Source organism: Acipenser ruthenus, chromosome 2 (genome assembly GCF_902713425.1).
Source record: "Acipenser ruthenus chromosome 2, fAciRut3.2 maternal haplotype, whole genome shotgun sequence".
Taxonomy (NCBI): domain Eukaryota; kingdom Metazoa; phylum Chordata; class Actinopteri; order Acipenseriformes; family Acipenseridae; genus Acipenser; species Acipenser ruthenus.
The window spans coordinates 115581741-115603303 of record NC_081190.1 but is presented as its reverse complement, the minus strand read 5'-3'; the positions used below and the strand labels follow the sequence as shown (position 1 = coordinate 115603303).

At 39.8% G+C, this 21563-nt stretch overlaps 1 protein-coding gene and 1 long non-coding RNA gene across 3 annotated transcripts; one reads left to right on the top strand and one right to left on the bottom strand.

Moving 5' to 3' along the window:
* Positions 1 to 610: 610 nt before the first annotated feature.
* On the bottom strand, positions 611 to 8307 carry bbs12 (Bardet-Biedl syndrome 12). The gene is made up of 2 exons (XM_034014382.3): positions 8204 to 8307; positions 611 to 7152 (listed from the first exon to the last, which is right to left on the bottom strand). Exons 1-2 carry the CDS (start codon positions 8219 to 8221, stop codon positions 5047 to 5049), a joined length of 2124 nt encoding a protein of 707 aa, XP_033870273.3. The 5' UTR covers positions 8222 to 8307; the 3' UTR covers positions 611 to 5046.
* A 121-nt stretch (positions 8308 to 8428) lies between these two features.
* LOC117408925 (uncharacterized) lies at positions 8429 to 12874 on the top strand. Of its 2 annotated transcripts, none has more exons than XR_004545445.3 (4): positions 8429 to 8557; positions 9046 to 9209; positions 9494 to 9622; positions 12580 to 12874. It is a non-coding gene; the product is annotated as an uncharacterized LOC117408925 (long non-coding RNA). The 2 variants fall into 2 exon arrangements; XR_004545444.3 differs by having other exon boundaries at positions 12253 to 12874.
* The last annotated feature ends 8689 nt before the right edge of the window (positions 12875 to 21563 follow it).

Here is a 21563-nt window from a genome sequence, read left to right as displayed (position 1 = left end):
AACCAACTTGCAGCTGACTTTGAGTAGCCAACAGCTTGGACTGGCCATAAACTTTTCAACTTAGAAAAATGTTTTTCACTCTAAAGAAACATAAAACATACAAAACTATTCGGCCTCATTTAACATTTTATAACGAAACCCTTTTTAGATGTTAAAGTGAATGATAACACAGAGACATTTATGGCAGCAAGGTGGTGTTTACCAAGAAGTCTCAATGAGTTTCACACAGCAGCTCTGTCTGCCCCTCGCTCTGAGGGTTACCACAGGAAGCTGGGCCAGACCCTGGAACTTTCAGACAAAGATTGTTCTTCTCACTGCTGTGAGGCACGCTGCACGAGCCAAGTCAAACTAACACACCGAGCATGGTAACAGCAGAGCCTGGGGTCCTAATAACTTCATATACAGCACGCTTCCAAAATGCAACAGCATGTTAGAAGTTATTCTTTTTTTTGTACACAGTACTAATACAGAAACCGATGCCGGGTCTAATCACACAAAAGATAAAGCAGCCTAATCAAATCATTTTCTGCCACGTTCTTAAGGAAGTGCGGCCACAGTGTAAATGGCTAACTCTATATGACATCACTCCCTCATTGAGGTAACTGGTTATTATTATTATTTTATTTCTTAGCAGACGCCCTTATCCAGGGAGACTTACAATTGTTACAAGATATCACATTATACATTATTTCACATTATACAGATATCACATTATTTTACATACAATTACCCATTTATACAGTTGGGTTTTTACTGGAGCAATCTAGGTAAAGTACCTTGCTCAAGGGTACAACAGCAGTGTCCCCCACTGGGGATTGAACCCACAACCCTCCGGTCAAGAGTCCAGAGCCCTAACCACTACTCCACACTCCTGCCGGTTATGCAATATCAGTGAGTACTACATAGTTCAAAGGTCACTTGACTGGTTCACATGCATGCCAAGGGAAAAGCTATGTGCACATAAACTTAGCAGGTAGTAAAAGTATATCAATATGTCGAACACCATGCCACTCCTGTTGTACCCGCTGTGCAAGTACCTAATATTGTCAAATAGGAGATTGTCATAGAACTGCAAGGTGAAGCATCACTGCCAGTCCCAACAAAATCATTATTATCAAGCACCTCAGATAACAGCTTTTCATTACATGAATTATCCTGTGTTGTCCATAAAGCAACAACAAGGTATGACCCCAGCTGTACATTCGGTAAAACTATTACATAAATAGTCGCATTTACTTCAAAGGACATCACCATTTTGCAACATCATTTTTCCTGATGTTACCAAAATACAATCTATGTTAAGACATACCTTGCCTTATTAAAGTGGGTAATGTTAAATACCCAAGCACAGAATAATTGTTAGATAAGCAGGTAAAATACTGAGTTTTCCAGAAAGATATCAAAAGGAGGGGATTAAAAGATTGTGTTTGGATTCGTTCCTCTTTCGGCTTACCAGTTATATGAGATATGAAATTAAAAACTCCCTCAAGGGGTCAATCTTCCTTTTGGAAGACAATGGTTAGCCATTGAATTTTGAAAGCTGTGACTCCTGGCACTCCAACAAAAAAAACAACGGTGCAAGTTTAATATAAAACCATATGATTTAAATGCAAATACCTCAAAAGACATCCATACATATAAATTGATTTGTTTTTACAAAGTCAGACACACATACATTTCAAATAAGAAATTGAAGTCATTGAGAAAGACATACCTCTATAAAACATGTGTCAAAGAATAAACCTTACCTTGTTGTTTTTATAGCACTGACACTGCCATATATATATTACGCAAAATAAAAGTTTATAAAGCCTAGAACTTCCATTTAGGAAAAATGACTGCAACAGAGAGTACATGTTTTACATTAATAAACATGGGTGGCATAAAAATATCCATTTGGCTCCACCTTGTGGTCAAAAATAATATGATAATATTTATTTATTTTATTTACTTTCATTTACATAGCAGCTTATGTCATAGACCCCAAGGTGCTTTACAGAAAACATAAAAATAAAAAAAACATCAAAAACATAACACACAGCACAATAAAACATTAAAAATCGATAATAGCATAAGAGAGACTATAAGAAAAAGATTATTTTAAATAAGTGAATACATTTCCAATCATGTATATTAAAACAATTATAAAACAGTAATAATGGATATCAGTAATAGAAAGACAGTAATAAAAAGGCTTGTGTGTATAAACAGGTATTCAGTCTTGACTTAAAAACTGCAAGACTCCTCGCTTCTCTGATAACAAAAGGCAGAGCGTTCCAGAATGCCCTATAAGAAAAGGCCCTTGGAATAACCACGAGCCCTGCATCCTGAGATCTAAGAGTCTGCTTAGGAATGTGTGGGATCAACAGCTCTTGTAAATAACTGGGTGCTAATCCATTAAGGGCTTTATAAGTTAAAGATAAAATCTTAAAATCAATTCGAAACTGCACAGGAAGCCAGTGTAAGGAGGCCAAGACAGGAGTAATATGTTCACCTTTTCTGGTTTTAGTTAGAATTCTTGCAGCAGCATTCTGAATAAGTTGCAAGCGAATACCAAATACTTTGGAATCCCAGAAAAAAGTGCATTACAATAGTCGAGTCTCGATGAAACAAAGGCATGCATTAGCCTCTCAGCATCAGATACAGAAATAATAGATCGAAGTTTAGCTATATTTCTCAAAAGTCAGAATATCAGATTTACCAATAAATCACACTGAAGTATAATTAGTGCTTCCGATTTTCGGTTTTAACCAATAATAAAACACCCGATACAAAAAAACAAAAATGAAAATCGGTGCATTCCAATAAACACCGGAAAAACACTGGAAATGGTTATTCAATTCATGTTGACTTGACCCTTTTCCCCGTGAAAAAAAAAAAATAAAACTTGTATCTCGCATTGATTTGTTCTGAATACTTTAAACCCACCCCAACTACTTAGTAGCAGCAAATTCCTACGTTTCTATTAGAGGATTGTAACACACTTGTAAGATTTAAAACGACATTACAATTAGAAATGAAGAATTGTTCTTGTTTGTGAGATTTAAAGCTATATTATATTATCGTGAGGGAGTATTTTAAGGAATTTAAAAAAGAATTGCAAATTGTGGCATAATGTAACAAAATGCCTAAACACACATAAACCACAAAAGAATGTGCCTGTCACCATAAGGATTTTGTTGTGGAAGACAGCAAAGGAAAGAAGGTACAACTGAAGTGTGCAAGTACTGTCAAGTTACTACACATATTGTGATGGAAAAAAAACGCCCAAGAATTTTGGAAAAAACAATAATTTCATACAGTAGATAAAAAGCAAAAGCCCCCTTTTTTTTTTTTTTTTTTTAAACTCAAAAATACTTACAAATAAGCACCGAAAAATGAAATTAATAAAAAACGAAAAACAGAAGTCCCAAGTGTAATGCATGTGTTACGGTAAAAGTCAGAATATTGGCAAATCAAGAATATCCAAGTGCCATAAGCTTTCGATGAATGTCCAAAAAGCAATATATTTCTTCAGAATTCTGACATTTACCACCTTACTTGGTAAATGTTGATAGTTACCGGTAAAACTTTACCAGATTCTGAACTTTTACTGTAACACATATCATTTTTTTGAAATAAAAATCTTACTATATCACAAAACTAGTAAGTAACACATGTTTGACCTTCATAGTTGCTTGTGACTACTTTTGTACATTAATGGCTAGTTCCCCAGACTACAACCTTACTTTACTGTAGGGAAGGTCTAAGAAACCAACCGAGAGCGCATTATTTATCTATCACTGAAAACAATACAAACTACACTTTGGAGTAAACACTTTCACCAATCTGCCCCTGTGTGCGGTAATGGTTTGAGTCATTCAAGACATCTCTGCTTTTTGTTTTATTATTACCATTCATTTATCCTGTTTTAAAAAAATATCTTTTCAGGGGCTGAGTGGCAACCTTCAGTTACATGTAGGTTGTGTTACTCTTTGGTTTAATATGTTGTCACTGTGTGCAGTGACATACTGTAATCAAGCAGTAGAATCCTCTAATGATAAGTGATGCACTTTAACATGGGAAATATTGGTAAATATTATCTACAGCATGCAAATAATGTTTTGTTTACCAGTTTTCAAGCTATTTAACATGTATTTAATATTTGTGATTAAGTTTTTTAGTTTGGTTAATTTGATCATGCTGAAATTACTGAGTTTTGACATTTAAAAAGCAAATATTTATAATAAAAAAAGAAAGAAAGACAAAAACAATATCTACACATCATTTTCAAAGTTGTCTATTAATACAGTCCAAAATGTCAGAAGCATTAGAGTGGAAACTTTGCTGTTAAAAACATGTCCTTCCCTTTACATGAATACCTAAGGAAGACAGCACATAAAGCCACATTGCCATTTTCAGTGATGGAAACTCATTGTTAAACCAGAAAACCACAGTTCTAACGTACTGTATACGTTGCCAGATAAACTGTCTTGATGTAGGCCTTCTGTTTAGGCTATTTTATAAAGGATTCACTGTCCTTTTTTTTATCACAGTAGAATTTCCAACAACTCTACATTTTTAAGACCTGCATAAACAATGTGTCCCAGAAGCAGAGGATGTTCTGTCATTTCCAGAAATGCAATTAAACCCATTTATACACAGAGTGCGAGGCTGGAGTAACCATTGACAATAAAGCCACACAGCTCATTTTTAGCCCTATATTGCAATATTGTAATCTTAAAAGAAAGCAAATTATACATGTAGTGTTTTCTAAAAAAAAAACAACAACAACAACTCCAGTCCAGCAGAATAGCAGTGATTAGGTGTGCCAAGTCTGCAGTGCTAAAATAGTCTGGAACAGGAAGGAGACCATTCAGAAAGTATTACAGCCTCCAACTGCTTAAAGGGAAACTGGAATGAAGTGTGATCTCCAGAAAGGGCGTCTGTTTTCTTACAGAAGGTGCTTATTTTATACAGGCAGTCCATTAAGCAAAAGTGTTTTTTAAATGTGTCCAGACCTACAGTGTCACCTCAAAACACTAACAAATATATTATGATACAGGCCTAAAGCAGCACTAGTTCATTGGGTAGTTCTTCAGCTTCTCCAGTGCTGTAACCAGTGACAATCTCAGTATCTGTTTGAAGCACTAACAGAACCACATCCAGAGCCCTTCGCCAAGCTTCTACTTTTACTGTAACGTTATCATAAACATCCATGTCTCCTCTCTTCTCTGATGCAGGTTCACTGTAACTACAGTTAAACAGGTGTGCTGTAGAGACTGGAGGTAGAGACACACCATCACGCATGTTGCCCAGGCATTGATTAATGACTGTCCAAGCTTCAAGTTGTGTAGTGCACATTGTACTGTTACACATCAGAGTGGCAAGGTATTCCTTCCAGCCATCCGACATCAGCTGGAGGATTATACCTCTATACTGACTAACAGGTTTGGTCATCCACAGTGAACTTGTATGATCATCATCATCAAGATTACACATTGTGACGTGGTCTTCTTCAATAATCTTTTGAATATAACGGAGGCAAAGCATTTCAACCCTCCCAGCTCCAGGAAATACTGTCTTCTCTTTCAGGGCATGATTGAGACGGTGTGCACATGTCCAGAACTGGTCCTCCATTGCCTGAAGCTTACAGATTACAGAACTTGTAATAACAGCTGTTACCAGGGATGTTGCATTGCCAGTTACACTGATTGCAACTTTGTTTGCAGATTCTGCTTTTGTTCCACCGAGTGTCCTCCAAAGACTCACACATGCTCCACTACCTACACAATACTCATTAACTTGTGTTATATAGGCCACCGCTACAGCACCTGTGGTTTCAGCAAAATCTTTCAAAACATTAGGTTTCCCCCACTGGACTATGAGGATGTTATGTTTAACACATGTTTCCATTAATCTGGGACATGCCATTCCCATCACTAAAACCAAGTTTACCTTTAAACTCAAAAGCGCTGTCAGAGCATCATGTGCCCACTCATCCTCCAAGCTACTTCCAGATACATCTGGGCTTTCAGTTATGTTTTTAATATTTGAACATCCGTTGAACCCCAAGTGTCGATATCTTTCACTTAGATCGCCATTTATAAGTACCACACGTAAATTCTGATCTTTAAAGTGATTTGCTAAAGCGGCCTGCTCAATAGATACAAGAGTGACAAAACCTGGAGTCACACATGACTGTTCTTCACATAAGCCAGGTAGAACACATGTCACGATCTTGTTGACATCAAAGGAAGGTCCAGCTCTAAGACTGTAGTCTCTCTTTCTAGTGTTTTGGGCTTGAAGTCTGTAGGCCTCTATCACTAGATTCATTCCATATGAACATCCATGACTTAAACCCACTGCCAGGTGTGTAATATTAACATCTCCATGATGGCCTGTTGACAGTGATACTTGCTGCAAATTACTTGACAGCAATTGTTCATCAGAGTTAGCATTTTTGCTATTAAAATGCCTGCTGTGAGTCAGTTTAATCTTCGTTTTAGTGGTTCTCTCACCAATGCTAGATCTTGTGGACAATGACTGAGTGAAAACTTTTAACTGCAATCTCAAACACTCATCTTTGACTGCTGTTGACTGGGACAGTGTAGGAAGTGCAGAAATGGTTGATCTTGTAATGCTCTGGAGTTGCCCCTGCTGTAAGCAACTACCTTTTTGGGTATGTGTCAAATGATTGGGTGACATTGTTAAACATACTTCTGCTTGCTTTCCTTGGTCACAGTTCATCTTCCTGACAATGTCTTCAATAGGTACAGCGCATCCTTTGCAGAACTCAGTGCACGACTCCAGTCCTGCTGACATCACTGCCACTATCACAGGTATAGGGATGCCTTGATGAAGGCATTCCAGTACAGCTGCACTCCAAGCCCCAGCAAGAAACATGAGACTGGTGGTTCCTGTGTTAAAAACTTTCTGATGTGCTTGGACAGTCTCATTAAGCAGCTGTCCCACAGCAGAGCTTAAGTCCAAGTTTTCCAAAAGACGAAAAGAGGAACAAGTGAGAGCAGCTTCACAGCTGCTCAGATCCATGACAAACTTGTAGAATTTAGTGGGACCCAGAAACGTTCTTCCTGCCTTGGCCAGTGCTATCAGCTGTTGCAATCCAATGTGTCTCCCTTTGTAAAGCACTTTACATCCAGATCCAGGGATCTACAAACAAATTGAAATAAAAATGAACATGACCCCTTTAAACTGAAGCGTTTTTGTTTTTTTTACAGAAACTCCTAACCATTAAGCAAGTGTTCTGTACCTGCCAGTTTATTGCATCTCCTTGTCTGGGTTCTAAAGTGGATTTACAAACATTTACAGCTTTTGTATTCTGTACAATGTGTGTAAGTAAATAGCCTAATACACATCATTATCCAGAACTAAATTGCCATATAGTTTGACAAACAAACGTCAAACTATTAAGTGACAAAATTGTTGGTTCGAGTGGTAGCGAATTTATATACACAAGTACAGGCGTGAGTGTGGTGGCACATATTATTACTTCGTGATAGGGCAATGTCTAACTGACATGCTGGTGAGTGTGTTTACTTAATAATAATAATAATAATAATAATAATAATAATAATAATAATAAAGGTGCACTCCACTTATAACGGACTCAAAGGGACAATGGAAATCAGTACTTTATAAACGAAGTTACGTAGTAAACACAATTCGAAATAATGTATCTACAAATAGAAGTACCTTAAGTATAAACACTAACAAAAACACTGAAGAATAAAACAGCAACTGTTTTTCCTGCCTGACGTCACAAATGCTGCCGTGACTGGCATTTACTGTCCCGGATTAGCTCATTTGCGCAAACAGGAAAACTGTACGTATTGAGCTGGGTATATAAACGAGTCTGTTTTAACCAGAGTGATTCCCCAATTAAATCCCATGTTGTTTGGCAGGACATGTCTCCTCAATACGCTGTAAACGGAACTCCGTTCTAACAGGATGCGTATAATTTAAGAAATCCAAAACAAGCTTCCTCTCACAGGAGGGGTTAATAATACACCTTATTCATCCCACGAAGTCATAAAAATGACCTGAGGTCTGAACAAAACAGGTCCACCGCGAGACAGCGCCTCGACCTGAATCGTTTACTTTATTTATTTATTTATTTTTGTAACGTAGGTCCCTGCTAACTTCAAGGTTCACAGTGAGTGAGTGCCTAAGTTAAACTTATTTTAAAGTTAATGAAACAAACCTTCCAGGTTTTCTCCATGTCTACTGTTGTTCACGTAAAGGTGCTCAACACAGGAGGCCGCAGATGCCTGCGGAAATCTTCTCTCTGCGATCCCTTTGTTGCTAAGAAACGGGGGGAAAAATCCAAATGCAACCAAACTACAAACTGTAAAAGCTAAACCCACTAAGACTGTGATTGGACTCGGCAGCTTAACTGGGATTCCAATTGGTCGGCGTCAGTGTCAGTTATTCTTAATTAGATTCAACAAGCAGAGCGAAGTTGAGTGAATTTTGTTTATACTGAGTAAGTGGGGGTTTACTTCAGACTCTTGCAGTGTAAAAGTGGCAATATTATTTCTTAGAAAAACTTGGAATGGTAAGTAAATCAAATTAGATTGGTGTTTAAATATGCTTATCACATGTGTAATGATTTAAAACACTGAAAGTAATTTTGAACCTTTGGTCTTGTCTGACTTACCGCTACTCCAAATTCCTGTCCTACACTGTAACCTTCTTCAGTTGCTCCTTTTGAAATTCTGTATTTAAACAGAATTTTTTTATCAATCGACGTATTAAGGTATTGGCACAATTTTCTAATTTCAAAAATCCTTTTAAAGTTCATAAGTAAACTATAAAGAATAGAGCTGTTTTTTTTTTTTATGGACCACCTTATCATGACATTTATACGTTTGGATATACGGTATTGTTCTTGTCAGTATGTGTGTGTGTGTGTGTGTGTGTGTGTGTGTGTGTGTGTGTATATATATATATATATATATATATATATATATATATATATATATATATATATAATTACACACGCACACCTTAGTAATAATACCCTGTTCCAACATTTTATTATAGGGTTGTAGCAACAAAAAACCTGCCTTTGGGCCTAACTAGCGGAAAAAAGGTAATGTGCAGGTAATAGACCAGACCTGACCTCAGGGCAAAAACAAGAAGTCAGGGACGCTTTTGACTTGTTTGATACAGAGGGATCCGGCACCATTGATGTCAAGGAATTGAAGGTAATGAATACTTTAACACTTGGAATAGTAATTTGATTGAAAATGGGGGAGGGGGAGTCGTTGTGTAAAAAGCATTAATAACACTACATTCACAATCAATGTGTTGAAACTATAATTGCCATTAAACTATGCCATTACATTTGTGATGGTGTATTAGGCAGTGTGAATAGGGTAAAACATAGAATGAACATACAATCATTTTATTCAACCTGTTACTTGGTAACAAGAGCGGTTTTCAACTTTGACATCAGATCAATAAACAAAATATGTTGTCTCTGACACAGGTTGACATGCGTGCATTAGGGTTTGAACCGAAAAAAGAAGAAATAAAGATGATGATTGCTGATGTTGATAATGAAGGATCTGGAACCAGTGATTTTAATGACTTTTAATCTGTGATTACACAGAAAATGGTGAGATATCATTAATAAATGTGATTGCGATGCATCTTTTTTAAAAAAATGTTTTTATAATAATGTTTACAAAAGTAGATTTTCTTTAATTTTCAGTAAGCTCTTCCTCCAGAGTGCATTTAGCATGTATACATGGGTCATTCCACGCCAACTCCTCCAGAAAAGGGACATTTTGTTGCCTTACAGACTGAGAATTTGCTAGAAAAATTCACCTGGGGGTTTTCAGGTTCAGAAAAGGGAATCATTTTTTAAATTTAAATTTCCCCTTTGAGCTGTGACCTGCGAAAGGTCAACCTAAAGTGAAAAAGTGACCCTGACCTGAAAAAATCACTGTGGGCTCAATGTAGACGCTACCATCATGTGTAGCACCTCGTTCGACTGACTAGGGCTTTCGATAAAAAAAAAAAAAAACAGAAGCACCTGACTCACTTTTGGCAAGTTGCCAGAGGGGTAAGTGACGAGTCTTATTCGATTTTCAGCCCAACCCTATATTTTTGGATATATGTTGATGAGATCTACTACAAGAATCAAGCAAAATATTTTGGTATCCACGGATTTTTGGCAGAATTTTGAAGTTGCACTTGTCATGCATTCAAGCATTGCTTATGGCCACTTTGGTGAGGCTAAAGTACCACATAGTCCTAACCGAAATGGCAAACTGTTACATGTGGTGTTAGTCCAGGGTAACCTTTCTGGTCAGGGTCACTTTTTCACTTTAGGTTGACCTTTGCTAGTCACAGCTTGAAAGGTTTGGCATTTCTGAGCTCAGTGGGCCCGAAAAGCCCCAGGTGATTTTTTTTTATTTATTTTTTATAGCAAAATCGGAGATGGTCGGGCAATGGCTGTGGTTGAGTTGGCATGGAATGACCCACATTAGAAGTAATCTAAGACTCTTCTAACCGTTTTCAAACAGGAATCTTTCCTTATGTTTCAAATCAATAGAGGGTGTGTGTATTGCTATATGTGGCAAAGTAGTTAGTGAATACAGGTGAGTGCAGTGCAGAGCGGATACAAAACAGACAGACAATGATTTCCAGGTGCAAGGGTGTTTATTGATTTAATTAACAATGTCCAGAGCCTTATGGCAAACACCTGTAAATAATAATGATGGAGTGATACAGCGGCGTGTATCACTCGGTATTTGTAATTCCCCGGGTTTGACCCGTAACCAAAAGTCCAGTTTTACACACCAACACCAAACACAAACACAGTTCTTAGTGATAGTGAATACATGCAAGTGGTGTAATACAGTTCTCTGTGAAATGCAGGGGTGAAAGTGATGTCTGGGTTTATGCTGGCTTTCGCTACAGCTCCGGGTCGTGCAACTGGTAGTCTATTAAAAAACAGACGACAGTTAACAAAACACTAACAAACACAAGACAAAACTCACGGGTCACGAAACAGCACACAGACTCCTTGTAAGTTTTCAACACTAACCATTTACCAAGGAACAGATCACGTATGCTAAGTCCCCTATTTATATCCTCGCTCATGACCCCTAGGTTAACGAGTGCATCCGCTCCTCCAATCCTCTGATGCCACACCGTTTACCATCTGGGTCATTGAGTTTCGATACTGTACCTGCGCCCCTTTCCTAAATGACCAACTTCCACCTACCCTACGGAATACATTGCCGTGCCATTTAGTTAAGGGTACTCTGTTCCTGTTACACAGTGCCCTCACAGGTCGAGAGGTCGAGCACCATTCGATCTCTGTCACACTATATTATAAACTTCTCAGGATCTTTCAGTCAATCGGAGCCCACGTTTTGCGTTCTGTATTCCACAACCCATCACAGTGAAACCCTATTCATGCAGCCATGTCGCTTGATGTCACCTGTTTCAAAAAAAAAAAAATCATACCTCGGGCACCTCGGAATTCCATTCAAAACAGTGACATCACAATCGGCCGCGTACCTCAGCCACTTAACAGTATTCTCTTCATCAACCTTTTCCTTCTTTTTCAATTAAACTTACAGTTGACTAAATAAAGTTTGGTTATGATTAGAAAACAAATATAGCTGCATTTGTGTATTTCTATATTAATAATGAAGCAGTATATAATCCCACATTGTATAAATATAAGTATATTTAGACTATAGCTCTCAACTAGAAAATGTATGATTTATAATGACTTGCTGTACTTGTTATTTAAAACATGCTTTGCTTTATCAATGTGAAAAAGACACCAAGGAAGACATTTTAAAAGCTTTTAGATTGTTTGATAATGATGGAACTGACAAAATATATACCTCAAGAGAGTAGCTATAAAGAACTTGGTGAAATGTGACGATGAACAACTGCAGGTAAGCAGATTAACAAGTGCACTATTTTAATTCTGAGTTACATTCTTTGATGTATTTATTAGTGGATATGGAAGGTGTTGCATTGATTGAAACAGGTGTCCTGCTTTTATGCTTTGGGAACTGCAAATATATGTCCACTAGAACCATTTTACATAAGCTCACAATTATGAGGTCTAACTCGGGTTCAATCTCTTCTGTATTTAGGGGAGTAAATAAAGAGCATAAATGTTACATTCTAGTTGTGTTCCTTATTTTATTTTTTATTTTTAGTCGTTGCCAATTATTTTGTATTATTTTCTCCCTAATTTGAAATGGCCATTTTTAGGCTCAGCTCACCGCTACCACCCCTCCGCTGACTCGAGAGGGCGAAGACGAACACACGCTGTCCTCTGAAGCGTGTGCTGCCAGCCGACTGCTTTTTTTCACACTGCAGACTCATCATGCAGCCACCCAAGCGCTACAGCGTCGGAGGACAACGTAGCTCTCGGGAGCAATACTGAATCCGATCAAGTAACAATGATAGCGGGTTTACATGCATTTATATCCAGAATAGAATTGTTTATAACACACCACAAATCCTCACGATGCGTACATGAATGCTAAGTTAAGATGCACATTTTATTCTGGAAACCGTATGTGTTTGTATTAACAGGAAATGATTGAAGCTGACCGGGATGGAGATGTGAGATAAATGAGCAAGTGTTTTTAAGAATCATGAAGAAAACAAATCTGTATTGAACATAAATTGTTTAATAGCGAAGGGTTTTTTCTATTTCATTTTCTACAGTACTATTGTATATTGTAAGAAGTAGGATGTTATGCACTGATTTGTATAACATACTGTAAGATATATTGATATTGGATGGTACACTGAATCTGCATTTCAACTGTTTGTAAAATAAATGTAATGTTTTTTTGCAGAATGTACATGCTTTTATAATAACTTATTCCAGGTTTTTGCAATTCTTGACTCCAATTTAAACCCTTTCTATCTACCAAGGTATACCAAACTTTAGTATTATTTACCAATTCTCTGATAAAGAATTGAGGTTGTGAGATTAAAAATAACAACTGTGTATAGATATCCATTATGTAATGATTACTTGCTGTTTAGGTTTTGTGTTTGTATACATACACACACATATATCTCTGAAACAAAAACACATTGGAAATGCGAAGGTTATCAAAAGTGCCCACCTGTTTAAAGTGGAGATATCAAAAACACAAGCCAAGTTTCAAGAAACCATTGGGGCAACCTTGCCCAGCACAAAGCAAATAGGCACAACTGTAAAACCGATGTGGGTCAAGGTTGCCCCAATTGTTTCTACTAACTTGGCTTGTGTTTTTTATGCAAGTTCGATCCGCTTTTATTGTGCCTGAAAATGTGATAACTTGGCGGTTTTTCTCATTTCCAGTGTGTTTTTGTTTCAGGTATCGCTTCTTTTTTCACTTAATGGATAATAACACACATTATGGGAATAGCAAAATTGTTCAACCTATATTGAGGCAATGTATTGCCATTTGGATTGGGTAAATGTAAATAGTAAGATGTGAATCAGTATAGCATAGCGGTTATGTAGTTGGAGTGAAAGTATGACTACTTCATGGTTCAAATCCTGCCTTTATATAATATGCATGATAAAGTTATGTGTGCAAAAGTATGCGTGTTCAATGAAAGTGTCATTCATATCACTAAATTTTTTTCACATTAAACCCTGTGTGGGAATCAAACCCAAGACATGCTTCCAATGCAGAGGCCCTCGCTTTCACACCACAAAGTTTGTCCTTCCATTTTACAACTTTTGCAAGTAGTATAGTAGTAAAGTTAGTTTTTAGCAAGTAACGAGACAAAACAAGATAATCATCTGATTTTGCAAACTATCATAATAAGCTTGATCCATTCATTTAGTATACTGTAACATTTTCAGGTTTAGTTAGTAGTACTCGGAGACGGTGTTGAATTCTCAAAATGTTTGTTTTATTTGAAACTACAGAGAATTTCTGTCGGGCCAGAATTCATGGCACCAAAACAATAACCCTACGTTTTAGTCTTGCCACTTTCACTGCATATTCTCTCCGGTCACAGCTCACACGCTCGCTCAGTCGCACCTACTGTTTCTCATATTTCCAGTCTCCAGGCTTATACACCCCATGATATACCCTCCTGTCGTTTCCCACCGCTGTCTGATTCATCAGCCAGTCATATCCATGCTCTGCAACCCCCGAAAACAGCAACACACATTCTCCCCTCTCATTCACTCACTCCCCCTTCCCATGCCAAGTAACAGCGTGACCCATTCCCCTTACAATACATGTAATATAAGACAGACAAGACAAACTGAACAGACAACAAGTCCTGCAACAATTGCCCGGGTCATTACAATATATTTTTTAATTTGAAAGTAAAAATATATGAAAGCACAATGGCCTTTATGTACAAAAATCTGCACTAATATACAATTGAACAATTTTCTTTGTTTCATACAGTATTAAATGGCAGTGTTTGTATCTGATGGTGAAAAAGAAATACATAAATATCAAGATAGATAAAGAAAGAAAGAAATGTCTATATACTGATTTATGTGTTCATTCATTTCAATATTTATTTACCAAATATATAGACTATCCTTCAGCATAGCTAATTCTCAGAAATTAATGTTCCTTTTTGTCCAGTGGGGACCACAAATAGTGTTACTCTCAACCACTATTCAGAGGAACCATACTTCCTTGTGCCAATAGGGACCACACTGACAGAAAACCAACATTTTTCAGAGATTAAGATCAGAATCTCCAAAATCTCCAATGTAAAAAATAAGTATTGAGAATTCTCAGCTGGCTGACTTCATCTTTCAAAATACTGCTTGTTTTCTCAACTAATCGTGTAGCACTGATAACAGTAATAACACAACACGCTGGCAAACTAAAGGTTATAGTTTCAAATCCCACGCACGCCAGACCTTTTTTTTAGACTTATATAAAAAAGTGTTTTTGCAGGCAAATGTTCCATTTTAAAACAGAAATAAATCATTTAATGTAAATGATATAGACGTCACAGTAAGTGTGTTCCCTAGTATATTTCCATGTTGATAAAACAAGTTAATTGTCATTGGACTCGGATGTCCTGCAATATACATATGCGTGGATAAATCTCCTTGGGGTCTTCAAGAAGGTTTGTTGTTTTTTTTCCCCCATACGATGCGTGCAACTAATCAATTTTAAAATATCAATAAATCGTTTCATGTAAATTATACAAACAACAAAATAAATGTGTTCCCTAGTATATTTCCATGTTGACTGGATACTTATAAAACTGTCCTGTAATATACATATGTGTGGATAAAAGTGCCTGGGGTCTGCAAAAACACAGGAGAAAAAGGAGGAGGAGAAGAAGGACATTTTTACCTTTGGCAACTTATTTCTGTTACTGCATGACAGGTATTGACTTTTTTCTATATTTCACAGTGTTTGGAACTACAAATTAAATGTGAAATGGTGCTTTTGGCTAATTTACTTTTGCTGCACCAATACCCTGAAAACATGTGAACTGTCCTTGCTGTGTAGAGTCTGGCAGTTCTCGCTGATAACTTGGCACGAGGAACTACCTTTCCTTTCAATTCCTCTCTCTCTCTCTCTCTCTCTCTCTACACACATCCATCCATCCAACCATAACAGGTACGCATGCACACCAATAAAAAATTTGCGGACTTCCATATATTTTTTAAGACACAAATGCATACCTTCAGTACATTTTTAATAGGAAAGCATTTTTCATGTAGGCAGCGAGGGTGCTCACGTTTACAAGGTCAAGCATATTATTTGGCTGTGAACCATACCTGCCTAACCTGATTTTCTGTTGAGTCTCAAGGTCGCTGGGATCTGTCAACGATCTCTGGGTAACAGCTTATTATCGCTGACCGTAATTAAATACCAGTCCCCATATTTTACTAAGGCCAGAGGGTTCCAATTCACAAAAAGTCCATCCCAGTTTTTTGCTTTTGAATCCCCAGGGCTGGAATTTGGTGGTAGGCTATTGAAATAAAGAGAATGGATGATTTGTTACACATTGTAATAACCAGCAATCCAGACTCCTCCTTAAACATCCAGAAACTATTGTTGTTGTCTCTGACACTGCCATTAAGCAGTGCTGCTTGAGAGCTTGGTTTTTCACATTTTAAACAAATCTCGTTCCTGCCTATCGGCCTTTCTGCCCTGATGCATATTCATGTGTGTAAGATGACACTGAAACCTTTCATCCTCAACCCAGCATCCTTGATGGGTGCAAATCGTTTTGAGAAATGGTGCTAAACTGTTTTGAAAGTTTAGCACCAGAGAGCTTACTGCTATGTTTTCCTTGCTCTCACTGAAACCTGGCTGTCCCCTGATAACACTGTTACTCCTGCTGCCCTGTACGTGGAGGTGGGACTGGCCTTCTCCTCTCTCTCTCCTTACTCTTTTCTGTCCCCTCCGACCTCTCCTCACTCTCTGTTAATACCTTTGAATTTCATGCAGTCCAACTAACCTCTCCCTGTCAACTCCTGCTCATTGTTCTGTACCGCCCCCCTGGGCCTCTCGCTCACTTTCTGGATGAACTCGACTACTCTCCTCCCTCCCCTCTCTGTCTACCCCAACTGTCCTGCTGGGTGACTTCAACATCCATCTCTCCAACCCCAGCCACTCTGCTGGATTCCTCCCTCTCCTTCACTCCTTCGACTTCTGTCTCTCTCCATCCACTACCCACAAAGCTGGCCGTCAACTGGACCTCACCTTCTCCAGGGCCTGCTGCCCTTCCACCCTCTCTGTCACCCCCCTGGACCTCTCTGATCACTATTTCATCTCTTTTTCTCTGTCTCTCCCCCCTCTCCCTGCTCCTCCTACCCCCACTGTCACCTCTCGCCGTAACCTCCGATCTCTCTTCCCCTCTGTCCTTGCCTCCACTGCTCTCTCTCACCTCCCTCCTATTGACTCCTTCTCACAACTCTCCGCAGACTCTGCTACCTCCACCCTCTTCTCCTCCCTCACCTCCTCCCTCGACTCCCTCTGTCCCCTCACCTCCGGACCTGCTCGCCCCTCCCCTCCCCATCCCTGGCTCTCCTCTGCGCTCCGCTCGGCAAGAATCACACTGCGATCTGCTGAAAAGAAATGGAAGAGATCCAAACTCCCTGCTGCCCTAGACCTTTACCGCACTCTCCTCTCCTCCTTCTCCTCTACTCTCTCCTCTGCTAAATGTACTTATTTCCAATCTGTAATCCAAGCCTCCACTAACAGCCCACGTAAACTATTCTCTACCTTCTCCTCCCTCCTAAACCCTCGCCGCCTCCTCCTCCCTCCTCTATCTCCCCTGATGACTTTGCCTCCTTCTTCTCTTCTAAAATCTCAGATATCCGCAAACTCTTTAACACCTCTCCCTCCCCCGCACCTCCTCCTGCTCCAACCCCTACACCCACTGCATCCCCTTCTAACTCGCCCTCCTTCTCCACCTTCTTGCCCCTCTCAGACTCTGACCTCTCCTCCCTGCCCCAGGGTCACAAATCCACCACGTGTGCCTTGGACCCCCTCCCCACTCACCTCTTTCAAGCTGCTGCTCCTGCTCTACTCCCCTTCATCTCCTCCCTTCCCAACACCTCTCTACTTTCTGGTCTCTTTCCCTCTGCCTTCAAAAAAGCCTCTATCACTCCCCTCCTCAAAAAACCTACCCTCGACCCCACCTCCCTTCAGAACTACCGTGTCCCTCCTACCCTTCCTCTCCAAAACCCCCGAGCGGACTGTACACCGCCAGCTCTCTGCTTTCCTGTCCAATCACTCTCTGCTCGACCCTCTCCAATCTGGCTTCCGCTCTGCTCACTCTACTGAAACCACCCTCCTGTCTGTCACCAACTCACTTAAGTCTGCCCGAGCTGCCTCTCTCTCCTCTGTCCTAATTCTCCTCGACCTCTCTGCTGCCTTTGACACTGTTGATCACTCTATTCTACTATCATCTCTCGCTGACCTGGGGATTTCTGGCACTGCTCTGGCCTGGTTCTCCTCCTACCTCTCCAACCGCTTACCAGGTAACCTGGCGTGGAGCAACCTCCACACCTCACCCTCTCTTAACAGGAGTCCCCCAAGGGTCAGTCTTGGGTCCTCTCCTGTTCTCTGTCTACACCCGCTCCCTGGGCCCCCTCATCGCATCCTATGGTTTCTCATACCATTTCTATGCTGATGATGCTCAGATTTTCCTCTCCTTCCCCACCTCTGACTCCACCATCTGCTCCCGTATCTCTACCTGTCTGTCTGCTATTTCCTCCTGGATGCACTCGCATCACCTCAAACTCAACCTCTCTAAATCTGACCTCCTTTTCTTTCCCTCCTCCTCCCCCTCCTCTGATCTCTATCTCTGTTCCTCTGGAATCTACCACACTCTCTCCCTCTTCCTCCGCTAAGAACCTTGGAGTCACCCTGGACCCCTGCCTCTCTTATTCCCAGCACATCTCCACTCTGGCATGCACTTGCCGATTCTTCCTGAGCAACATCCGAAGAATCCGACCCTTCCTCACCAACTATGCTACCCAGCTCCTGGTCCAGGCCCTGGTACTCTCCCGCCTAGACTACTGCAACTCCCTCCTGGCTGGCCTCCCTGCGTCCGCCACCCGTCCGCTCCAGCTCATCCAGAACTCTGCTGCCCGCCTGGTGTTCTCTCTGCCCCGCTTTGCCCATGCTACTCCACTACTCTGCTCGCTCCACTGGCTCCCGATCACCGCTCGCATCCAGTTCAAGACTCTTGTACTAGCCTACAGATGCCTTGACCAGACTGCACCCAGCTACCTCCAGACCCTCATCTCTCCCTACACCCCCACTCGACCTCTCCGCTCCGCCTGCAGTAGAAGACTGGCTCTACCTCCGCTACGCTCCCCCGCCTCCAGAGCCCGCTCCTTCTCCACCCTTGCTCCACAGTGGTGGAATGACCTTCCCACAGATGTGAGGACTGCCCAGTCCCTGACCACATTCCGGCGCCTCCTTAAGACTCACCTTTTCAAACAGCACCTGTAGAACTCCTCTGTTTGTATCCTGGGACACTATCACCCTTCATTTAAATGCGCTTTATTTTGCTCTTATCTGCCCCCTATTTTTACTGCATTTAATCCTGTACTTCAGAATACTGTAATCTGCCAAGTGTTTAACCTGTAGTATTTTGTATTTAATCATATCCTGATGTAACTATCACTATCTGCTGTATTATTGAATTGTGTTTTGTCACACTTGTACTTTGCTTGAACAAAAGTTATTGTATTTCTTGCTCTTATTGTATTACTTGTATTGTAACACTTGAAATGTATTTGCTTACGATTGTAGGTCGCCCTGGATAAGGGCGTCTGCTAAGAAATAAATAATAATATGTACTTTGACATACCAAATTTATTTAAGACATCTGAAATCTCTATTGAGACCATAAGGGTGCTTTAAACTTCTGAGTTTTAAAAAGGATGTGATGTGACGACTGAAACAGAAACTAATACAAATTGAATCTGAACAAGAAGAAGAAGAAGAATACATTAGTTAGGGTAGCTCTGCTATTTTATTTGCTTCATTGAATCTCTCAATAAAGTTTGACCTTGTTGTTATGTTGATAATGGTACATGATGTACTGGAACTGCCTTGTACAGAGTTTCAGTATGATGGTGGTTCAATATGCTGATGGGGCTTTTATTGTGGGGGTCCTGACCTTTCACTTCCCACCCCTGATTATACTGTGGAACCCTTAAGAATGCTGAGTATGTAATAAAAATAATGGCACGTCTAGGCTGCCAGCCCACCTGGTTTTGAACTGATTCCTCATTTTATTTAGTTTTGCTGCCTGCCTCCACCTTCTCTCTTTCCATGACGTTTGAGGTCCAAACCTTCCTATTATAGACAATTATTCCACTTTTGTCTGTTTATTTTTCTCAATGAATTTACAATGCAGTCTGGCTATAATAGCAGCTTCAGAGAGTAATAAGGGTGACCATAAATGCATGGTGCCAGACACATGCATGATTTGTATATTTGGTATTTACAACATAGTTTAAACATACTTCATTATAAGGGCCTTACCAAATTAATTGTCCATTTTTGTAAATTTCATGGTCATAACATTTTTTTTTTTTCTTTTTATAAATGTAGTCGTTGCCAATTATTTTTATTATTTTCTCCCAATTTGATATGTTCACTTATTTGTAGACTCAGCTCACCGCTACCACTCCTGCGCTGACACGCTGTCCTCCGAAGCATGTCACCGAAACGTCAGCTGAGGTTTTTTTTCACACTGCGGACTCACCATGCAGCCACCCAAGGGCTACAGGGTCGGAGGACAACGCAGCTCTCAGGCAGCTTACGGGCAAGCCCGCAGGCGCTCGGCCAGACTACAGGGGTCGCTGGTGCGCAGTGAGCCGATAACACCCTGGCCGACCTAACCCCCTATATATATTTTAAACTGTTCTGGTTTTAAATGTCATTATATGCAACAGTAACTCAAAAACTATTCTGAAATGCTGAGCATTAACAGGTCACACTCTTTACTTAAGCCAGGGGTTGAATGTGAGCATGGAGCATCCTGCAGCTGTGTTTTACTTCGTTCCCTGTCTCTGCGTTGTAAATACCTGTCCGTATTTAGACACAGCTCTCTCTGCATCCACCGACAGACAGTGCCTAGCAAGCCCAGGCACAGAATGACAGGACTGTAGCTAAAAATTATAAACATGGAGTCTGAAATTACTGCCATATTTTTATTTATTTATTTATTTATTTTTGTCCTGCAGTTGCTTTTAATTTATTTTTCTGCTTGTACGATTACTTTGTATACAAGAACATAAGAACATAAGAACATAAGAAAGTTTACAAACGAGAGGAGGCCATTCAGCCCATCTTGCTCGTTTGGTTGTTAGTAGCTTATTGATCCCAGAATCTCATCAAGCAGCTTCTTGAAGGATCCCAGGGTGTCAGCTTCAACAGCATTACTGGGGAGTTGGTTCCAGAACCCCACAATTCTCTGTGTAAAAAAGTGCCTCCTATTTTCTGTTCTGAATGCCCCTTTATCTAATCTCCATTTATGACCCCTGGTCCTTTTTTCTTTTTTCAAGTCAAAGAAGTCCCCCGGGTTGACATTGTCTATACCTTTTAGGATTTTGAATGTTTGAATCAGATTGCCGCGTAGTCTTCTTTGTTCAAAACTGAATAGATTCAATTCTTTTAGCCTGTCTACATACGACATGCCTTTTAAACCTGGGATAATTCTGATTGCTCTTCTTTGCACTCTTTCTAGAGCAGCAATATCCTTTTTGTAACGAGGTGACCAGAACTGAACACAATGTTCTAGGTGAGGTCTTACTAATGCATTGTAGAGTTTTAACATTGCTTCCCTTGATTTAAATGCAACACTTCTCACAATATATCCGAGCATCTTGTTAGCCTTTTTTATAGCTTCCCCACATTGTCTAGATGAAGACATTTCTGAGTCAACATAAACTCCTAGGTCTTTTTCATAGTTCCCTTCTTCAATTTCACTATCTCCCATATGGTATTTATAATGCACATTTTTATTGCCTGCATGCAGTACCTTAGACTTTTCTATATTAAATGTAATTTGCCATGTGTCTGCCCAATTCTGAATGCTGTCTAGATCAT